This window comes from Pipistrellus hanaki (genome assembly GCF_964339955.1).
Source record: "Pipistrellus hanaki genome assembly, chromosome: 3".
In the NCBI taxonomy this organism is placed as follows: Eukaryota; Metazoa; Chordata; class Mammalia; order Chiroptera; family Vespertilionidae; genus Pipistrellus; species Pipistrellus hanaki.
In genome coordinates this window covers 37,722,794-37,740,033 of record NC_140505.1, presented here as the reverse complement: position 1 = coordinate 37,740,033, position 17,240 = coordinate 37,722,794, and the positions used below count along the sequence as shown (strand labels likewise).

The window sequence follows — 17,240 nt, the reverse complement described above, 5'->3', positions numbered from 1 at the left end:
AACCAAGGTCAGCATGGTAACACTGTAGTATATATCTCTCTCATTTTAATCATTCACTTCTTTTTATTTATTTATAATTAATAAGGATTGACCCTGGTACTCAATAATGGCAATGGCAGTAAGAAAACTCCATTCCTGTTACTATGAGTTGAACTTTTTTTGAAAGTTATGTATAATTTCAAATATTAATTACAAGTTAATAACCATGATTATGGAAAAGGTATAGTACATTTAAATATTTTAATAGAGATTGTTAAATTATAAGAAGTATTAAAATAAAGTGTGATAAACTTACTCATCAACTCTACAAACAAATGACTTCAGAGTCTCAGGAATTTATCAGTGACTAGCACAATGTGGTAGGCCAAATAGTGACTCTCAAAAGTACCTGGAACCTGTAAATGTTACCTTAAATGGAAACAGGGTCTTTGCAGGGTATCTTGAGCTGAGGAAATCCTCCAGGATTAAATGCAATCACCTCTCTTTCTGTCTATTTCACCCAAAGACCTAGCTTTTTATCTGGATAATCAACAACCCCGGAGGCAGCAGGAGACAGTAGCTGACTAATGGTCATAGTGTCTAGACCCCTGCAAGATAACATAGATATAAGTTTCTAAGGTGGAACCACCCCCTAGTTACTTTCCCATGAAACCAGGACAAAAGGTCACAAGAACAGACCTCAGAGCTGTCCTCAATACCTGCAGAAATGATTTGTTACCCTTATTTCTCCTCTGACCAATCAGCTCCCAGCACGACCCTGAACCCCTAACCTATGATGACTTGTGATTTTGCCCTATATAATTTGTAATCCACATGCCATTGGAAAGTTCAGACTTTGGAGCATTAGCTTCCCATTCTCCTGGATGGTACCATTCATAATAAAATAGCCAATATCTGCCTACTGCATAAATAAATAAATAAATAGACAAATAAATAAATGCAATTACAACTACGCTTATAAGATATAAATGCAATTACAACTACGTTTATAAAGGGAGAGTTGACACAGACTGAGAGGAGAAAGCCAGTGTGCCCACAGAGCTTGAAAATGGAGTGATGTGGTCACAAATCAAGGAATGCCAGCAGCCACCAGAAGATGGAAGAGACGAGGAACTCTTTCTAGAGACTCCAGTGAGTGTGGTCTTGCCAACATCTTGATTTTGACCCCAGTGAAACTGATTCATGATTCCAGAACTATGAAAGGATAAATGTGTGTTGTTTTAAGCCACCAAGTTTGTGGGGATTTGTTAGATCAGCCACAAGAAACATGCAGAAATTGCTTAAGATAAAATAGAGTCACAAGTACCACTCCATTTTTAGGTTTCTTTGAAGTTAAACTTCTCTATATTTTTCTGCTCCCTCTCTCTCCCACCCACCCTTAAATCTTTTACCAATGATCTTCCTATTTCTAAACTAAGAGTCACTTTTGCCTTCATTATATTTGTTTGACCTCTTAGTAATATTCAGCTTGTATAACCAACCTCTGCTTTGTGGAACACTCCTTCCTCTCTGATCACTCCTTCCTCCTCCCTCTTTCTCTGTCATGTTCCTCTATGTGTGGAAGCTGCTAATTGAGGTCCCCAGCACTGGGCATGTCTCTCATCTACCCTCTCCTTCTTGGTCTCACCCATTCTTGTGGCTGTAAATCATCTATAGGCTGAGAATAATTTCAAATGTATGCTTCCGGTCCAAACTTCTCTGAGCCTCAGGCTCCTGTATCCAACTTCCTATTGGACTCACCTTTAAATTTCTCACAGGATCTCAGCGTGTTAAAGATCAAATTATTCATTCTACTACATTTCCTTCTCAGTAAATGCAACCAGCAGTTTCAAACCGAAACCAGGAAGACTCTTTCTTGCATACTTTTTTCATGTCTATTTCATCAGTAAGTCCTAATATTATATCTGCCTTCAAGTTCCAGCACCCTTGTCTGAGCTACCATAAACCTATTTATCAAAATACATTATGGGCATTTCCTTTCTAATCTCTCAGTTTGCTTTATTTCAGTGTACCCTGCATATAGCAACCATAGGAATTTTTTAAACATATAAATGAAATCATATCACTCCCTTGCTTAAAATATTTCTATGCTTTCCCATTTCATGGGAACAAAGCCTAAGCATATAACCTTATCTGTGATCTGGTCCTCACCCAGCTCACCACCTCACCCTGAATCCACTGAGACCAAATCAAACCTTCAGTTCTGTGAACACATCTTGTGAACACACAAGGCTCTTGCTTGCCTCATGGTTTCAGCTCTTGCTGGAAGTATTCTATTACCCTTCACTTGTTAACTTCATCTCATTCATAAGGACTCTAAATCTCTTCCCTGCGATTTATCACCAATCTCCATCACTATCAATGAAGTCTCCACATTCTACTTATCCATAAACATGAATTGTAGTTTTGCTTGTTCTTGCCCATTAGAGTTTAAGTTTAATAAATGTACACACAGTGTTTTGGCACTGTGTCTATATCAAAAAGTATTTATTAAATGAATGAAAATACAATTCATTCCATCCTATCATAATTCTTCTATCTCAAATTCACTATATTTAAAAATTCCGTTATTTTGTTCCTTCTAGTAATCTTTCTCTCCCCATTTCTGATAGAATATAACAGTAATTCTTCTTTTCATTCCCACCCCATCACACATACAACCTTCATATGTTCACTCAAGATGAAAAAGCAGGTTTGTAGCCTTTAGTAGAACAGAACAGATATACAATACAGAGCTTGGGGACAAAGTCTTACATTGGGTATTCTGACCTTCAGTAATGCTTCTGGGAGTAAAGGGGGGAGGTATAAGGGTATCATGTTTTAGTTTAAGTGCCAAATACGTACCCTTTGAAGTCAAAGCTTTCTAAAATGTATGAACTCTCATGCTTTTGTTTTCAAGTCAATTGATGAAATTTTAGAGCCATAAATATCTCAGGCCACTTAGTTATTACTCTCAGTACCAACCCTTCCTTGCCACGGCGAAATATCAAAGACCATGTGGATGTGTGTGTGTGTGTGTGTGTGTGTGTGTGTGTGTTAAATCTTTGAACCTGGAACTACTGATATAATGTACTATGAAAGAAGAGTGGAGAGTTCTGGGAAGAGAAATCCGGTAATGTGGGGTGAAGTACGGAGGGGAAAAAATAGCAAGACCAGCATTTCAGAAGCTATTTTCTTCCAGAAGACTTTCTGTGGCTATTGTCCTCTGACCTCTCCAGCTGCAGCTAGTGCTGAGAGATGACAAGGACCAAATGGATCCCATCTCAGGCAGCCTGGCAACAGCCCTTCTGCAGAAACCATGAGCCAGTTCGCCCAAGCTCTCGCTGGTATGTTTCCAGGAACGGAATCATTTGGAGGTGCTGCCAGCTAAGAACCGAATTGAGACACCATGATGTGTTGTCAGCCTAGACTCTGCCTCTGGAAGTTTAATTTGAATTTGGAATCTGAGAACCCATTTCCCAAGGCAGCAGCATCCCACACAGCTGTTCAGAGCAACCCTGCATCTCTCATCTGTAGGAGGCCCTGGATGACTGTGGGCGACAGTTCCCCGCCAACACTCTCCCTTTACACTCCAAAAACATAAGAGCAGCTAGTGTTTTTTCTTCTTTGCTGTTAAGACATTACCAACAAAATCTAGTGAATGCAGAAGAATGGAAATAGCCCCAGTCTTAGAGCCGAGAGTCCTGGTTATTTTGTCCTGCCTCTGCCTCAGCAGCAATGACCTTGGTTAATCCTTTTAGTCTCTACACTAAATTGCTTTCACCTGTGAGACTGCAATTCTCACTGCCACACTTGCTTCTCACGGACGTTGACAAGATTAAAGAAGACAACGTGTGTGAGAAGGGATTAGCCAAAGAACATATATGCATAACCCATAGATGCAGACAACAGTGTGTTGAAGGCCAGAGGGAAAGGAGGGGAGGGGTAGGAGCAAGTGGGCAAAGAGGGGGGATAGGGGCATATGTATTAAGGTAAGCAATAAAAATAAGTAAAAAAAAAAAAAAAAAAAAGAAGAAGAAGAAGAAGAAATAAGCTACTAATATAACAGCACAGTAGCCACACAGTAAAGCAAATATATACTAAGATAAACAATCCAATTAAAAAATGGGCAGGACACCTGAATAGACACTTCTCCAAAGAGTAATGGCCAAGAAACATATGAAAAAATGCTCAAATGTTTTTACTTTTGAATAATACTTTTCATTATCTATGTTATAACTATTAGCAATAAACAAACTAAAAGATCCATTTAAGATTATTAAATTAGATGAAAAAGTAACATATTTTGGAGAGCAAAATTTAACTAGTAACAATAGATTTGTTGGTATCCAAAAAGGTTTTGGGAGATGAGTTTTGAGGTTCTGATATCCTATTGACTGTCAAGGTGTGCCTTCTATTTGTGTCAACACACTGACCCTGGCTTCCCATGATCCATGGAGAGAGGGTTGGGGATTTGCTTCTGTAGAAAGTGAAAAATGGAGGTGTGGGGGAGGGCTCTTTTCTCTAAATGTTTACTTTGATAAATAGTTTATGGGTTAAATTACACATTTAGTATAAGTTTTTGGGTTTGTTTTTTTTTTTTAATGCTTATTTTCCCTCCTCATCTATGACAGTGGTCCCCAAACTTTGCCAAAGTGGCAAAAATTTTAAATGCAAATTTCAAGGCCCCTGCCTAGACCTGTTGAGCCAGAATTCATGATATCTCTGTTTATGACCCCTCCCCCCAGGCACTGCTGATATAGCTGGTTCTTTGTATCACGGATCTGTTAAGATTTATGACCTCTCAGGATTGACTTTTTAAAATCCTAACATTAGATAGCCCTTGTACCATTTTAATCACTTGGCTTTGTTTCAATAACACTAAATTATAAAAGCTATAGTTACTGAAAACCACAACTTTCTATAATTATGACTCAAAGGGGTTAAAAATAGGAAACATACACATATAAAATTTTGTAGAAAGTCAAGGAAGAAAAAAAAAAATCCCAACTGCCAGCTATTTCCCATGTTGAGACCTCATGTTGCAACACTCTTCCAAAGTGAAATTTACATCTAAGCCATAAAGATCTAAGAACCACGTGGGAGTGCTGAAGCAGCAGCCCCCCAAGACCATTAGAGTCACCTCTTCCAGCCCCAACCACTCAGTAAAGACTTTCAGCCTCTCCAAGAACTCCCTGCACAAACTATCAGTAATTTACTGTTTTCTAACATGATCATTTGTAAGAGATATTTTTCAGCTATTGCTGTCAACAAAAAATTTGTTTAATAAACATAGATTGTTACTTTCCCCATATGTTCAACAGCTCATTCAGAGCCATAAATAGACAACAAGAATGTTACCCACAATGTATAAATAGAGACATACCATGACAGGGCCAACAGCACAGTTCCACATTAGAAAACTCCATTAACATGTCATTGCAAATATCTGAAAATTGCTCCTAAAAATAAATAGATTAAAAATCATCCAATAACAACAACAACAAAAAATCATTCAGGTCCAATTCAATGTGAAATTTAGTCTAAGAAAAATCTTTATCTAGCTTCCTAAATTTTTAACACTGGTTGTTTAAGAAGTGAAGCGAAGTTTCTTGTTCTCTTAAATGTATATTATTTCCTTTCTGAAAGGCATATTTTGGTGGAGCTTTACAAAATAACCATCCCATCAACCTATTTTTTTTTTATCCCTAGATAAGGAGTACAGTGATAGAGAAGTTTAATAAGGTACTTTATGCCTTTATCACTGCTGTGTTGATTATGTGACTAAACCAAATTTCAACCGTCAATTGAAAAAATGGCCACTTGAAAAGTTCAAGCTTTTCATTCAATCTTTTAAAAAAGAAAGGTTTGCCAAAACCAGTTTGGCTCAGTGGTAGAGCATCGGTCTGTGGACTGAAAGGTCCCAGGTTCGATTCCGGTCAAGGGCATGTACCGTGGTTGCGGGCACATCCCTGGTAGGGGGGGTGCAAGAGGCAGCTGGTCGATGTTGCTCTCTCATCGACGTTTCTAGCTCTCTATCTCTCTCCCTTCCTCTCTGTAAAAAATAAATAAAAAATGTTTTAAAAAAAGAAAAAGAAAAAAAAAGAAAGGTTAATTCAAGACATACTTAAGCTAGAGGAGAAAATAGCAGGTCTATATTAAAACTGCAGATGAATTTTGAAAATATTCATGCTAATGAATATGGAAACATACTGGTAAGTATGAAAAAAATAAAATCCCAAGTAATGTCCACTTTTTGAGAATGTATAAACTTGGACAGGCTATAATCAGGAGTTTTTTTGTTTGTTTGTTTTTTCTTTATTCCTCTCTCTTTGAGAGACATGTAGGAGGAATCAAAGACTATGAATCAGTATTTTATAGGTTTTACTACTTTAGTGTTATGAAATTTAATACCTTGGAATGATGAGCAATTAGAGTAAATATATTTTGTTGAGGACACTTTCATAGGAATAAAAGTTTAACCTGTTTCCTATATTAGGTTCCTATGATGTTCTCCAATGTTTTTGTATGCTTTTGAGAAGAGAGGGTCTATATGGATTTAATTTTTATTAAGCAAAACCAAACAGGGAAATTTAATGAACTTACATAGTTCAGAATAGATTTATGCAACTAACACAGAGTCTTATACAAGATGAATAAATTTTGCTCAAATGACACTTGCTGGTGATTTTTTAAAGTTGTATTCTGAAGATATCTTTATCTGTGTTGTCTTTCTTCAACAGCCCACTTTTCCTGTAGGTCCCGCAATAGGGACAAATACGGCGATTAGCTTTGCTCCTTACTTAGCACCTGTAACCCCTGGAGTTGGGTTAGTACCAACAGAAATTCTACCCACCACACCCGTTATTGTTCCCGGAAGTCCACCCGTCACTGTCCCGGGCTCAACTACAACTCAGAAACTTCTCAGGACTGACAAACTGGAGGTACTGCCATTTTATTTGTGGTTTGAAATGCATTTGTGGTAGAAGTGTACTTCTATGTAGGTAAACGCTTGTAAGATATTGCACGCACATTCATCTAAAAGCTATGCATTCATGATTCTTTTGTTTGAATTTGGGGCCAACTATAAAGGAAATTAGTCTGTGGGAAAAGAGTACATTTAACACACAAAAAGTCAGCTGCAAAATATTAGCAACCAGCAGAACACTGAATCAATCACTATGGCAGCCATAGTGATGGCTCCTAAGGGTCTCCAGCTGGGCTAGGCTTCAACCTTTGTTGGATTCTGGATTGGTCTCCAGGGGGCAAGTCAGGAGTCCAGAAGCCAGAACAGTGAAGGACACTCAGGGACAAGGATGGGAACAAGTCGGATTACTACTATTGACCAATTGGTACGATCGTATTTCAGTATTTTAGCAACTAGTATGGCTATATTACAATGTTCTAGAATATCAGCCCTTGGTGTGTTGTTGGTAAACAAGGAGGATAGTAAACTGGGCAAATTTGTTGATTGGGACAGTTTCTTCAACTTATATTTAAGTGTTCTATAAAAGTCAAGAAAACAAATACATATATTTATAAAATATAATTCTTAAGTCCTGAGTCAAACCAACCCATCTGTACTTGACTGGGTAAAATTTCTCTTTAATCAGAGTTAGAGGATTCATCAATTTATCTTAACTGCTATATCCGGTGATATTTAATAGAGCATTTTATATGGGTGTGTAAAGATTTTAATAGATTTTTCAAAGAGCTCCTTTAATTCTACCACCAATTAAAGTTGTTAGATTATATATGTATGGTTATGATGTACACTGGGCTTTATGTTGAATCCTTCGAGAATGTTCTTTCAAATGTATGTTTGTTTAAATATTCACCCAGTAAATCTTGAGGGCAATAACATGTTGCTGCCTAATGTCAGTTTTAATCCAGATGAAAAGACTGCAAACTCTAATCACTACTGTTTTGATCTAGCCTGTCCCTGTGAATGCTGAACAGACCATTCATGGGACTAGATAAGTGTTTTGGGCTCCACCTGCTGGACCCATGAAGCTTTAGTGTTCAGTACGTGACCGTGTGGTTTTAGAAAACAGATTAAATTAGCTGAGTCGGGAACAAACTGTTGTTCCCAGCAGTACTGATGGACAAAGATATATGTAAAGATGATTCACCATGACTTCAGCAGAGCGGCTTTCAGTTCATTTCAAACCAGGAATGAAGCTGGCTACACACACAGAGGCCTTTGGTAAATGCTACCGGCTGGCCCATACCTCTGATGCAGTCTTGGACTGAAATCATTCCATTTGCAGAGGAAGGCTTACTCAGAATCTGTGGGAACATCTTAGTAATTCTTACTGTGTACATTTCATGAACCAAGGATGGAATGTTGGCTAATATTCAAAGCAGGAAGAAACAATGAACCATTTTGTGACTTAGATCTGTTTACTCTTCAAACTTGCTTGGCAACAGGGATAGGGGTGTTTGACACTGTAGTTCCCAAATACGTTTGACTGTCACAAAGCTTGACTGTCATATCAGTTGACCCTCATATAACATCACTGATGATCAAGATGTAAACCGCCACTTCAATAGATCCACTTTGGGATTGGAGCCTAAAAAAAAATAACTTAAAATTTTACTAGTAATTCTTCCCTGCTCATGATATTTGTAAATCTAAGAATTGTGTTCATGTTATAATATTCAGGGCAGAATTAAGAATACTCTTTAAATTCTAAACAACAAAAAAAACCAAAACAAACAAAAACACTTTATACAGTAAACTCTTGATTCACCAGAATTTTTAGGGCATGGAGCATTCTAGTTACTTGAGATTTCAGGGAAATTAAGGATTAAGGAATAAAAAAGAAACAACACTTCAAACTCTATTCTACTTCCCTTACTTTCTTTCTCTCCCTTTACCTCTTTCCACATTTCTCTCTCTCTCTTTTTTTAATACATTTATCTTTTTCCTGTGCTGTCAAAAATAGTAATATGGTGACCTTAAATTAAAGTTTTTGGTGGCTTAGATATCATAATTCTTCAGATTCGTTATCAGGCTATCTTTGCAGAGCAGAGGAGACCGAGGGGGAAACTGGGGTATTTACCTCCCCGACCCCCCATTTCCCATTCTCAGAGAGGAGGAAGGAGCTTGTCATTTCCCCCTATTCTTTCTGGAGTTGTACAGCTAAGACCTGGTGGCTTAAACTATGGTGACGTTATCCCTCCATGCCAAAAACCTATAGCATTCCAGAGTTGCCAGAGTAGAAGATGTGTGTGTGTGTGTGTTTGTGTGTCTCCAAATTATTATTTTACATATATATTCCAGAGACAGCCTAGGCCCTGTTGATATTTCTTTGTTATTTTAGCTGAACTGCAGATTTTGACTTATTTTCTCAATATCCACTCACGCTCAACCTAGAAAAGAGGGCAAGGCAAAACTCAAAATCGTTTTTATTAGGGATTCTGGTTACTTGTGTTCTTGATAATCGAACTTGCATTGTAAATGGCACAAAAGCCACCCTTCAAAGAAACAAAAAGGATGAATTCAATTAAAACACACACACACACACACACACACACACACACACACACATATACATACACACACACGCAAATAGCTGCCCGTGCAAAGGTGGCGTATCTGTGTCTGGTGGCCATCAGGCTCTGTTCTGCATTGTCTGCTCTCGTCCCTTCTGTGTCCTAGGTATGCAGGGAGTTCCAGCGAGGAAACTGTGCCCGGGGAGAGACCGACTGCCGCTTTGCACACCCCGCAGACAGCACAATGATCGACACCAATGACAACACCGTAACCGTTTGTATGGATTACATAAAGGGGCGTTGCATGAGGGAGAAATGCAAATATTTTCACCCTCCTGCACACTTGCAGGCCAAAATCAAAGCTGCGCAGCACCAAGCCAACCAAGCCGCGGTGGCCGCCCAGGCAGCTGCAGCCGCGGCCACAGTCATGGTAAGTGGGGTGCGCCCGCCTCGCACCTTCCTCTCCCGAGAGCCCGCGGGCTCCCAGCACCCAGGCCCTGGCGCTCTGCTCTCCACAACAGCTGGGAAATAGGGAAGGCTGCTGTTCCTGCTGCTCCGCTGCCTAAGTTCTGTTGTTCTCCCTTTGTTTTGTTTCCCCCTCCCTCCCTTCTTCAGCACAATAAGTAAATCCCTCAGGCGCAGGTAGCCAAGGGCCGGTGCCAGCAGCCCTCCCCCGGGGCGAGCTCTGCTGTCTCAGGTTTTCGTTCTTCCTTCCTCAGAGAGGGGCTCCAGGGCCTCCTGCTGAACAGGAAGGTGGGTCCTGGCCCTCAGGAGAGTGGGAAACAGCAATAGGCCGCAGCCCTTCGGGGAGCAGACCCTGGAGCGGAGAAGTAGCAACAGGTGACCAGTCCATGACTGGCTCTTCCCTGTTCCCGTTGTTTCCCTCTTCCCTTTTAGTGATCACAGGGGCCAAGGGATTTGCCGAGAACGTTCTGTCCCTAAATGAAATTTTATACAGAACACCAAGTCATGAGAGAGGTGAACACGGAGCTGGACTGACTGGTGCTTAAAAAATAAATGAGCAATAAAATAAAACAAAATATAAATAAATAAACAAATAAGTAAGTAAATAAATGCCTGTAACCCAGCCTCCAGAACTTGCGTCACTTTCCTGTCCCTCGGAGACCATCAGGCACCTCATCATCAGTACTTGAGGGCTGGTCACAGCCCCAGACTCCCAGGCCCAACCCTAGGCCCCACCCAGATTTTAAAATTCAAATATTAGGTGTGTTGTGTGCACATTAACATTTGAGGAGCACCTGCCTAGACCACTGATTCTCAAACTTGGCTACATTTTGAAATTACCTGAAGGGGTCTTAAAAAGCTCTAACATCGGTCCCTTCCTCCAAAGTTATTTAACTGGTCTGGAGGTGGCCTGGGCAGTGGCCTTTTTTTCAAAACTAATTCTGATATGCAACGAAGTTTAAGGACCACTAGACGAAGATGTAGAAGGTTCTAATAAATTTGTGTTCATGGGAGATCTCTGGCTTAGCAGAAGTCTGTTTGAATACATGCTTCTCTTGGTATATCAGCTCCATTCTCTAAGACCAGTTTCTCTCTGCAATGCTGACCATGGTTTGCACACCTTACATATCTGAAGGAACAGAGTACCTACTGTATATAAGTGGCAGATGACCTGGGTTAACGGGGATAAAAGAAGAAATGGCCACTTACACAAAAAGGTCATTCTTCAGCCTACTATCTTTAAATCAAGACTGTATTACTGTGCCTTTCTGCGCATCCTTATGTCATACTCATCAAGACACATAGATGTTATTGGAGTGACTGTCAGTATGTTTAGTTTACCATAGTTTCCTGGATTGTTACATTGTGCCCAAATTTGGAATTCCATCATTTCAGGGAATCTTGCAGCAGCATCAAAGACAACCCAAAGGAATGTAGTTTTAGATCAAAAGCTAGCTTCTTTCTGATCACGACGTGAAAATGACTGAATCTGTCATATCTTTTCAGTGACATGAGAGACTCACTAGAAACCAGCCTAGGTGCTCTTTGGATATAAAGTTGAAGCATTCTGACTCTAGAATTTTCAAAAGGGGAAAATAAGCCAGACAGAGCTTCTCTTTGGTAACTCGAAGAGTATCTGATCTTCCAGGAAGCAGTCCTGCTTTGCACACAAAAATGGTGCTACATGGAGAGATGCCTATTTTTGTAAAACGTGTACAAGAACTTTGAATTCCACCCTGCTTGCTCACTTCCTTTTGTTCCATGTTAAAGTGGCAGCTCTTGTTATTGCTGTTAGGGTTTCCTCACTCCTCAGATTTGCTTTTGGCCTGTAACGCCTGACCTGGGCCCTTAGTTCGCTTGCCTCAACCTGTAGTTGGATGGTTTCTTGATCCAGTCAAAGTAAAACCTGGCTGCATGTGCACATGCTGGAGAAGGCCCAGCAGGGGCAGAGGATAAAAATTATTGGTAAGGCCAGCAAGAATGAAAGCCAAGTGTCTGGCACATAGTAGGAACTCAATTGAAGAGAACCTTTCTCTGCATAGGTGGCTAAGGAAGCTCCCAAGATGTATTGGGTTTGGTGATCTCTAAAGTCTGTTCTAATTCTGAAGAGCTTTCAATATTAGTAAATAATATCAGTCAAATTATATCCTCTACATCAGAATATCTGTGTCCTATATAATGCTGTGTGATAACATGATTATTCATCCGTACAGATTTCTAAATGCAATCTACTCATGTGCCTCAAAGTGTGAGCTGGGTGAGACATTAGTATGTATGCTTGATTCTCCCAGAAGACAAGCTGTTTGCATCTAGTAAAGATAATCTACAATATGGAGTGGTAGAAAACAAGATGCTCATTATCCAGCTCAGTTTAGAGTTCTGGGTTTCTTTACATTTCTAGATTATTATAATTTCTATGAAAATTATGTTTCAGAAAACTAAGATCAGAAAAAGAGAAACTGTGTACCTCCTGGAGAAATATTGAATATTTCCTTTTCTACTTGGAGACTTTATTAAATGGTCCTTTCTTAAATCAAAATGTTGTTCATCAATATACTTCTATTGAACATATCTCGTTAGCATAAAGATCAACCCAACGGTGGGTGTGTTCTATAACTCCCAAGGACTGAAAAAATGAAGGGAAGAATTGAGGTCGAAATGATCTTGAGTTTAGCCATCCAGTTAATGTTCTCAGTGCACTTGGAGAATAGGCTAATGTAACCTTATATAGTTAGCACAGACGAATTCATGCTAAAGAAAATGTATTAATTAGCAACATAAAACTATACAGGAATGAAAGAGTTTAAATAAAAGTGGTGTCATGGAAGCTACATAATGGAGAATTTACATTTAAGGAAAGAATATTCAGTATAAAGAAGCTTTCTTATTATGGAGCTTGTTGGTTTTTAAAAACGTTCACAATTACTTTTAGAACAATGATTTCATAATATTTGATGGCCTCTATAGAGACTGCCATCCAAAACATTTTCTCCATTGGCCATTCTAAATCTCTTCTAGCCTATAGTCCTTTCCACTTTATTTCTAGCTCTTTCCCCACCCCATATCTCTTCTACACAATGATTTCTTATTATTTCTATACTTTTAATCCTGAGTCATCAAATGATGATAAATAACCCTTTGTTTTCCAAGGAAAATATCATTTATTATTTCCCACTTTGAGAGTTTAGTACTATTTCAACTTATTTCAAAAGCCATGGTTCGAATTCAGAACATTAGAATATAACATTTATATTTGTTATACAAACCTTGGGGATTTACCTATTGTGCTAACCATTAAAAATGGGCCCTTCATTTTTATTTGCATTGGAGCTATTCTTTTAAATTTGTTTATTTTCACAGAATTTCATCATCAAATTTTTAGATTTTTTACAATTACCAAGGAATAGAAAAAAATTTTCATTGTGGTCTAAATCAATCAATATTTGTTATTATTTCAGCTGTTTAAATGAAACTGTCTGACCAAAAGTATGATTATGAGATACTATTTTACTTCTATTATTTCAAGCAGTACTTTACCATTTTTTTAGCTGTTATTTTTAGCTATTGTATTTGTTCTAGAGTTCCACATATCATTAACTGGGTTGGTGGCTAATTGTAGCTAAAAGTACAAGAACTATTAAGTATAAATTATTTTAATACCTGAAAACACTAAATACCTTTTTAAAAGGTATTTTATTAGTATAATCTGGTAAGTTGTTTGAGATAAATTGAATTCTAATTTCAAATATAGTGGAAAACTTAGAATGGATGATAAGTTAGTCATTAGAAACAGTACAATGGAATGAAAGAGAGAAATTTGAAAAAATTACTATTCAAATTCAAAACTTTGTTAAATTTGGAACCTTATTCCAATCCATGCTAGCAGAGTGAAGAGAAGAATTGAGACAATTATCCACATGATTCAGACAAAAAATTAAGATCCAAACCCAAACAGTTTTGCCGAAATAATCTTGTGTTTGAATATTTTTTTTGCCTGAATTTTTTTTTTTTTGTCTCAGTTTGCCACTTCATTTTGTTAGGCTAGATCTTCATTAAAATTATATTTATGCAATTTAAGATATTATATTTTTTTACTTGGGTCCTATGTATTTTGTACATTGATTACTTTATTTTTGAAAACTAACTTATCAGAAGTTCTTCAATCCTATGGCCCTTGAAAGTTTTGCTTTTTTTTTTTTTTTTTCTGAAGCAATATAAAAAATGCTTATGGTGTGTATGCAAGCTGCTGTTTTGATTAACTTTCCTGAATTTCAAACATCTATATTTTACTCTCTTATATGCTTTTAACTAAGGTATAGTAGATGCATTTTTTGCTTCAATACTAATTTAAGGTGTAATATTCATTTCTTTAGAGAACATTTTTGTTGTTGTGCATGCCTAGTGTTTTGTACGTTGTATATTGCATTCAGAATATTTTTTTCCTTCTCACCTATCCACAATGCAATGCCGTTCCCATGATGCACCTCTGCTTGCTGTTTACCTGTATGTTAATTCGCTTGAATCCCATTGGCCCACTGCCATCATGTGCTCGCTGCCTGTTATTAAAAGACTCAGTCGACTGCCAAAGCAATGAAGCGACCTCTCGAAGCATCTGTAGACCTGGTACTTTGACCTTTCACCTTTCGCTTTGCATGTAGCCTTTCAGAGAACCATCTGAGATTTGTATTACTTGTAAAATATTGGTTGCAAAAAATCATTATTATTAATTAATGAAAAATTCAATAAGGTGTTTAGCCATCTCATTTTCATATATAATATGTAAAATAAATCAATCCTAACAAATGTTAATACCTTTTCCAAATGAGTAAAGAAATTTAAATTACTTGGCTCATAAAGTGCTCATTATAATTTTTATTAACATTTAAATTCAAGAAATGATCATTTAGTTAAAGAAAAAAATAGAATTAATGATAACACAAATGCTTCTTTCCTTCCTTAGAATAGTTTAACTCATTTATAAAGCTGGAGCCATTTTATGTTGTTGTTGCTTGATAGTTTTTCTTTTCCTTAGTTGAGATGCTACTGTTTTGGATTACAGAAATCATGCTTTCGCTCTCAATAACAAATTCTCACTCATTTGACATTGCCGCTGTTTAAATTAAGGTGCATGGCACAGGCATCTCCTTAGCTGCCATTTAAAAAAAAAATATTGTAATTGATGATCTCTGTGGACACTGAAATTGTATTTACTTTGAGTTATACATATCATATCCGATTCTTCACTTATAGGCCTTTCCACCTGGTGCTCTTCATCCTTTACCAAAGAGACAAGCACTTGAAAAAAGCAACGGTGCCAGCACGGTTTTTAATCCCAGCGTCTTGCACTACCAGCAGGCTCTAACCAGTGCACAGTTGCAGCAACACACGGCGTTTATTCCGACAGGTATGTGCCCTGACCGTTCCAAGTCCTGTGTCTGTGTGCCCTTCCAGTCATGTGCTTTCTTCTCATTCCTTTAAGCTGTTTGGTGGCATCTAATTTTCTTTTAAAGGTACATAAATACAGCCTGAAACTCATCATTGTCCTAGCTATCTATATATATTTACCTTGCTTGGAATGATAGCTATGGACTATTAGGATTCTAAAGCCAAATATTTTAAACAGTTAAGTGACAGATTAAACCCATGAGAAGCAAATAGCCTAAGCCTTTTGGTTTCTTGTATTTACACATGTTGTGTAAAATCGTTTATGTAAATAAGACCTTCTATGTGTGACAATTGAAATTTGTCATTAACCCTGAATGACTTTAAAAAAAAAAAGCAATTCCTGTAAAATACTAACCTTTTCTTTTCTATTCCTATTCAGAGCACTAAAAAATGAGGCTATTCAAATTAAAGCAATCCTCTATTCATATTTTTATATCCATTCTATCTCTTTCACCATTCTTCTCAACTTCCACCAAGTTTACAACATAGAGAGCCAATGCCTGATAATATCAGATACTAAGATGCATTAACTCTATCATTCCACTAAAAGATGAATCATTTTAATCATAGAATCTTGAAGTTAAAAGATTATTAGTGACCTCCTCATCCAGTTGATTCTTTTACAGATGAGAAAACTGAGGTACCCCCCCCCAAAAAAAAATATAAAGTGACTTCCCAAGATGGCATAATAATAAATAATAAAAAAAGACCTAAAACCTAGTTTTCCTATGATCAGTCCAATATACATGTCATGGCACTCCGGGGTCTCCATATGTGGAGGCCACAGAATCCTCCTTTAAAGCTTGGTATAAACCATCAAATATAAGTGAAGGGACAAAAGTACAACGCATGTCAACCCTCCTCCCTGTACAAAAGTACAACGCATTTCTTATCCACCTCCCTGACCACAGACTTACATACACCATACACAAACACAAGGAGCCACCATAAATTGACTGTGGTTTTGACCTGTAGTCTGTGTTAGAATCAGAACAAGAAATAATATTCTCATAATATTTTCTAGAGTGCCAGAAAACAAAACAAAGAACACAAACCAGAGAGTCACTTAGGCCTTAGTGTGAAGACTTTCCATTGTGTTCTTAGTTTCAAAGTCAAAATTTTCATCCCATGATAGTAACGTAAAGGTAAATGTAGATGAGTAACAATTTTATCAAAAAGAGTTTGTTGATCCTAATCCATGTGGTTGGACTTTTCAGGTTTATTATCTATTCCCTTAAATCTCATAGTATATCAAGAGTTAACATAGGAGGGAGTTGAATAAATATTTCTATGTATTCTTTGTATACAATTTTATACTTTGAAATGAATTACAACCTGTTATAACAATATATTTTATAGTAAAAATATAAATTACAGGTAAAATGGTTCTTAGTATTTAGTTTTCTTATTTTAGTTCTGCTCTACTCTTAAAAAATGTTCATAGACCTGTAGAGTCAATCTCTAAGTCAGTAGTTATTAGGGCTTCACTTTTATTCTATTGCAATCTTAATTAGTGCCATTTCAGTGCAGTTATAGCACAGCAGTATTTGCACATGTAATCCATTGGATATGACATGTTTGTAAAATAATTATTAGAAGGTAAACTTACCTCAAGGTCCTGTGTGATTTCTATAATGTCTTATTTTATAGACCCTATCACTAGATATTTTAGGAGGAAAAAAAAAAATAAGGAAAAATATACTTAAACATAAAAAAACAAGTCTGTTTCTGAAGACTGGATAATAATGCCACTAGCATTTTCTGGGCATGTCTATAGAAATCCTGGAGCTAAACCATGAAAGAGACTGAAGCCCTCTACTTCATATTTAACACTTCAATCCCATAATGACCGA

General features: G+C 37.4%; 1 protein-coding gene across 11 annotated transcripts in view; it reads left to right on the top strand.

The window, feature by feature from the left end:
- MBNL2 (muscleblind like splicing regulator 2) overlaps window positions 1-17,240 on the top strand; it is a 169,264-nt gene that overhangs the window by 119,459 nt on the left and 32,565 nt on the right. For 7 of the 11 annotated variants that reach the window (XR_014794730.1, XR_014794731.1, XM_084880282.1 and 4 more), the window contains exons 4-7: window positions 6,723-6,923; window positions 9,644-9,907; window positions 14,512-14,565; window positions 15,193-15,346. Coding sequence is in view for 9 of the 11 variants with exons in the window: in XM_084880282.1 (XP_084736408.1) it covers window positions 6,723-6,923; window positions 9,644-9,907; window positions 14,512-14,565; window positions 15,193-15,346 (673 nt within the window). In the remaining 2 variants the exon portion in view is untranslated. The remainder of the gene's footprint in view (window positions 1-6,722; window positions 6,924-9,643; window positions 9,908-14,511; window positions 14,566-15,192; window positions 15,347-17,240) is intronic. The other 4 variants (XM_084880286.1, XM_084880280.1, XM_084880283.1 and 1 more) reach the window with 1 other exon arrangement.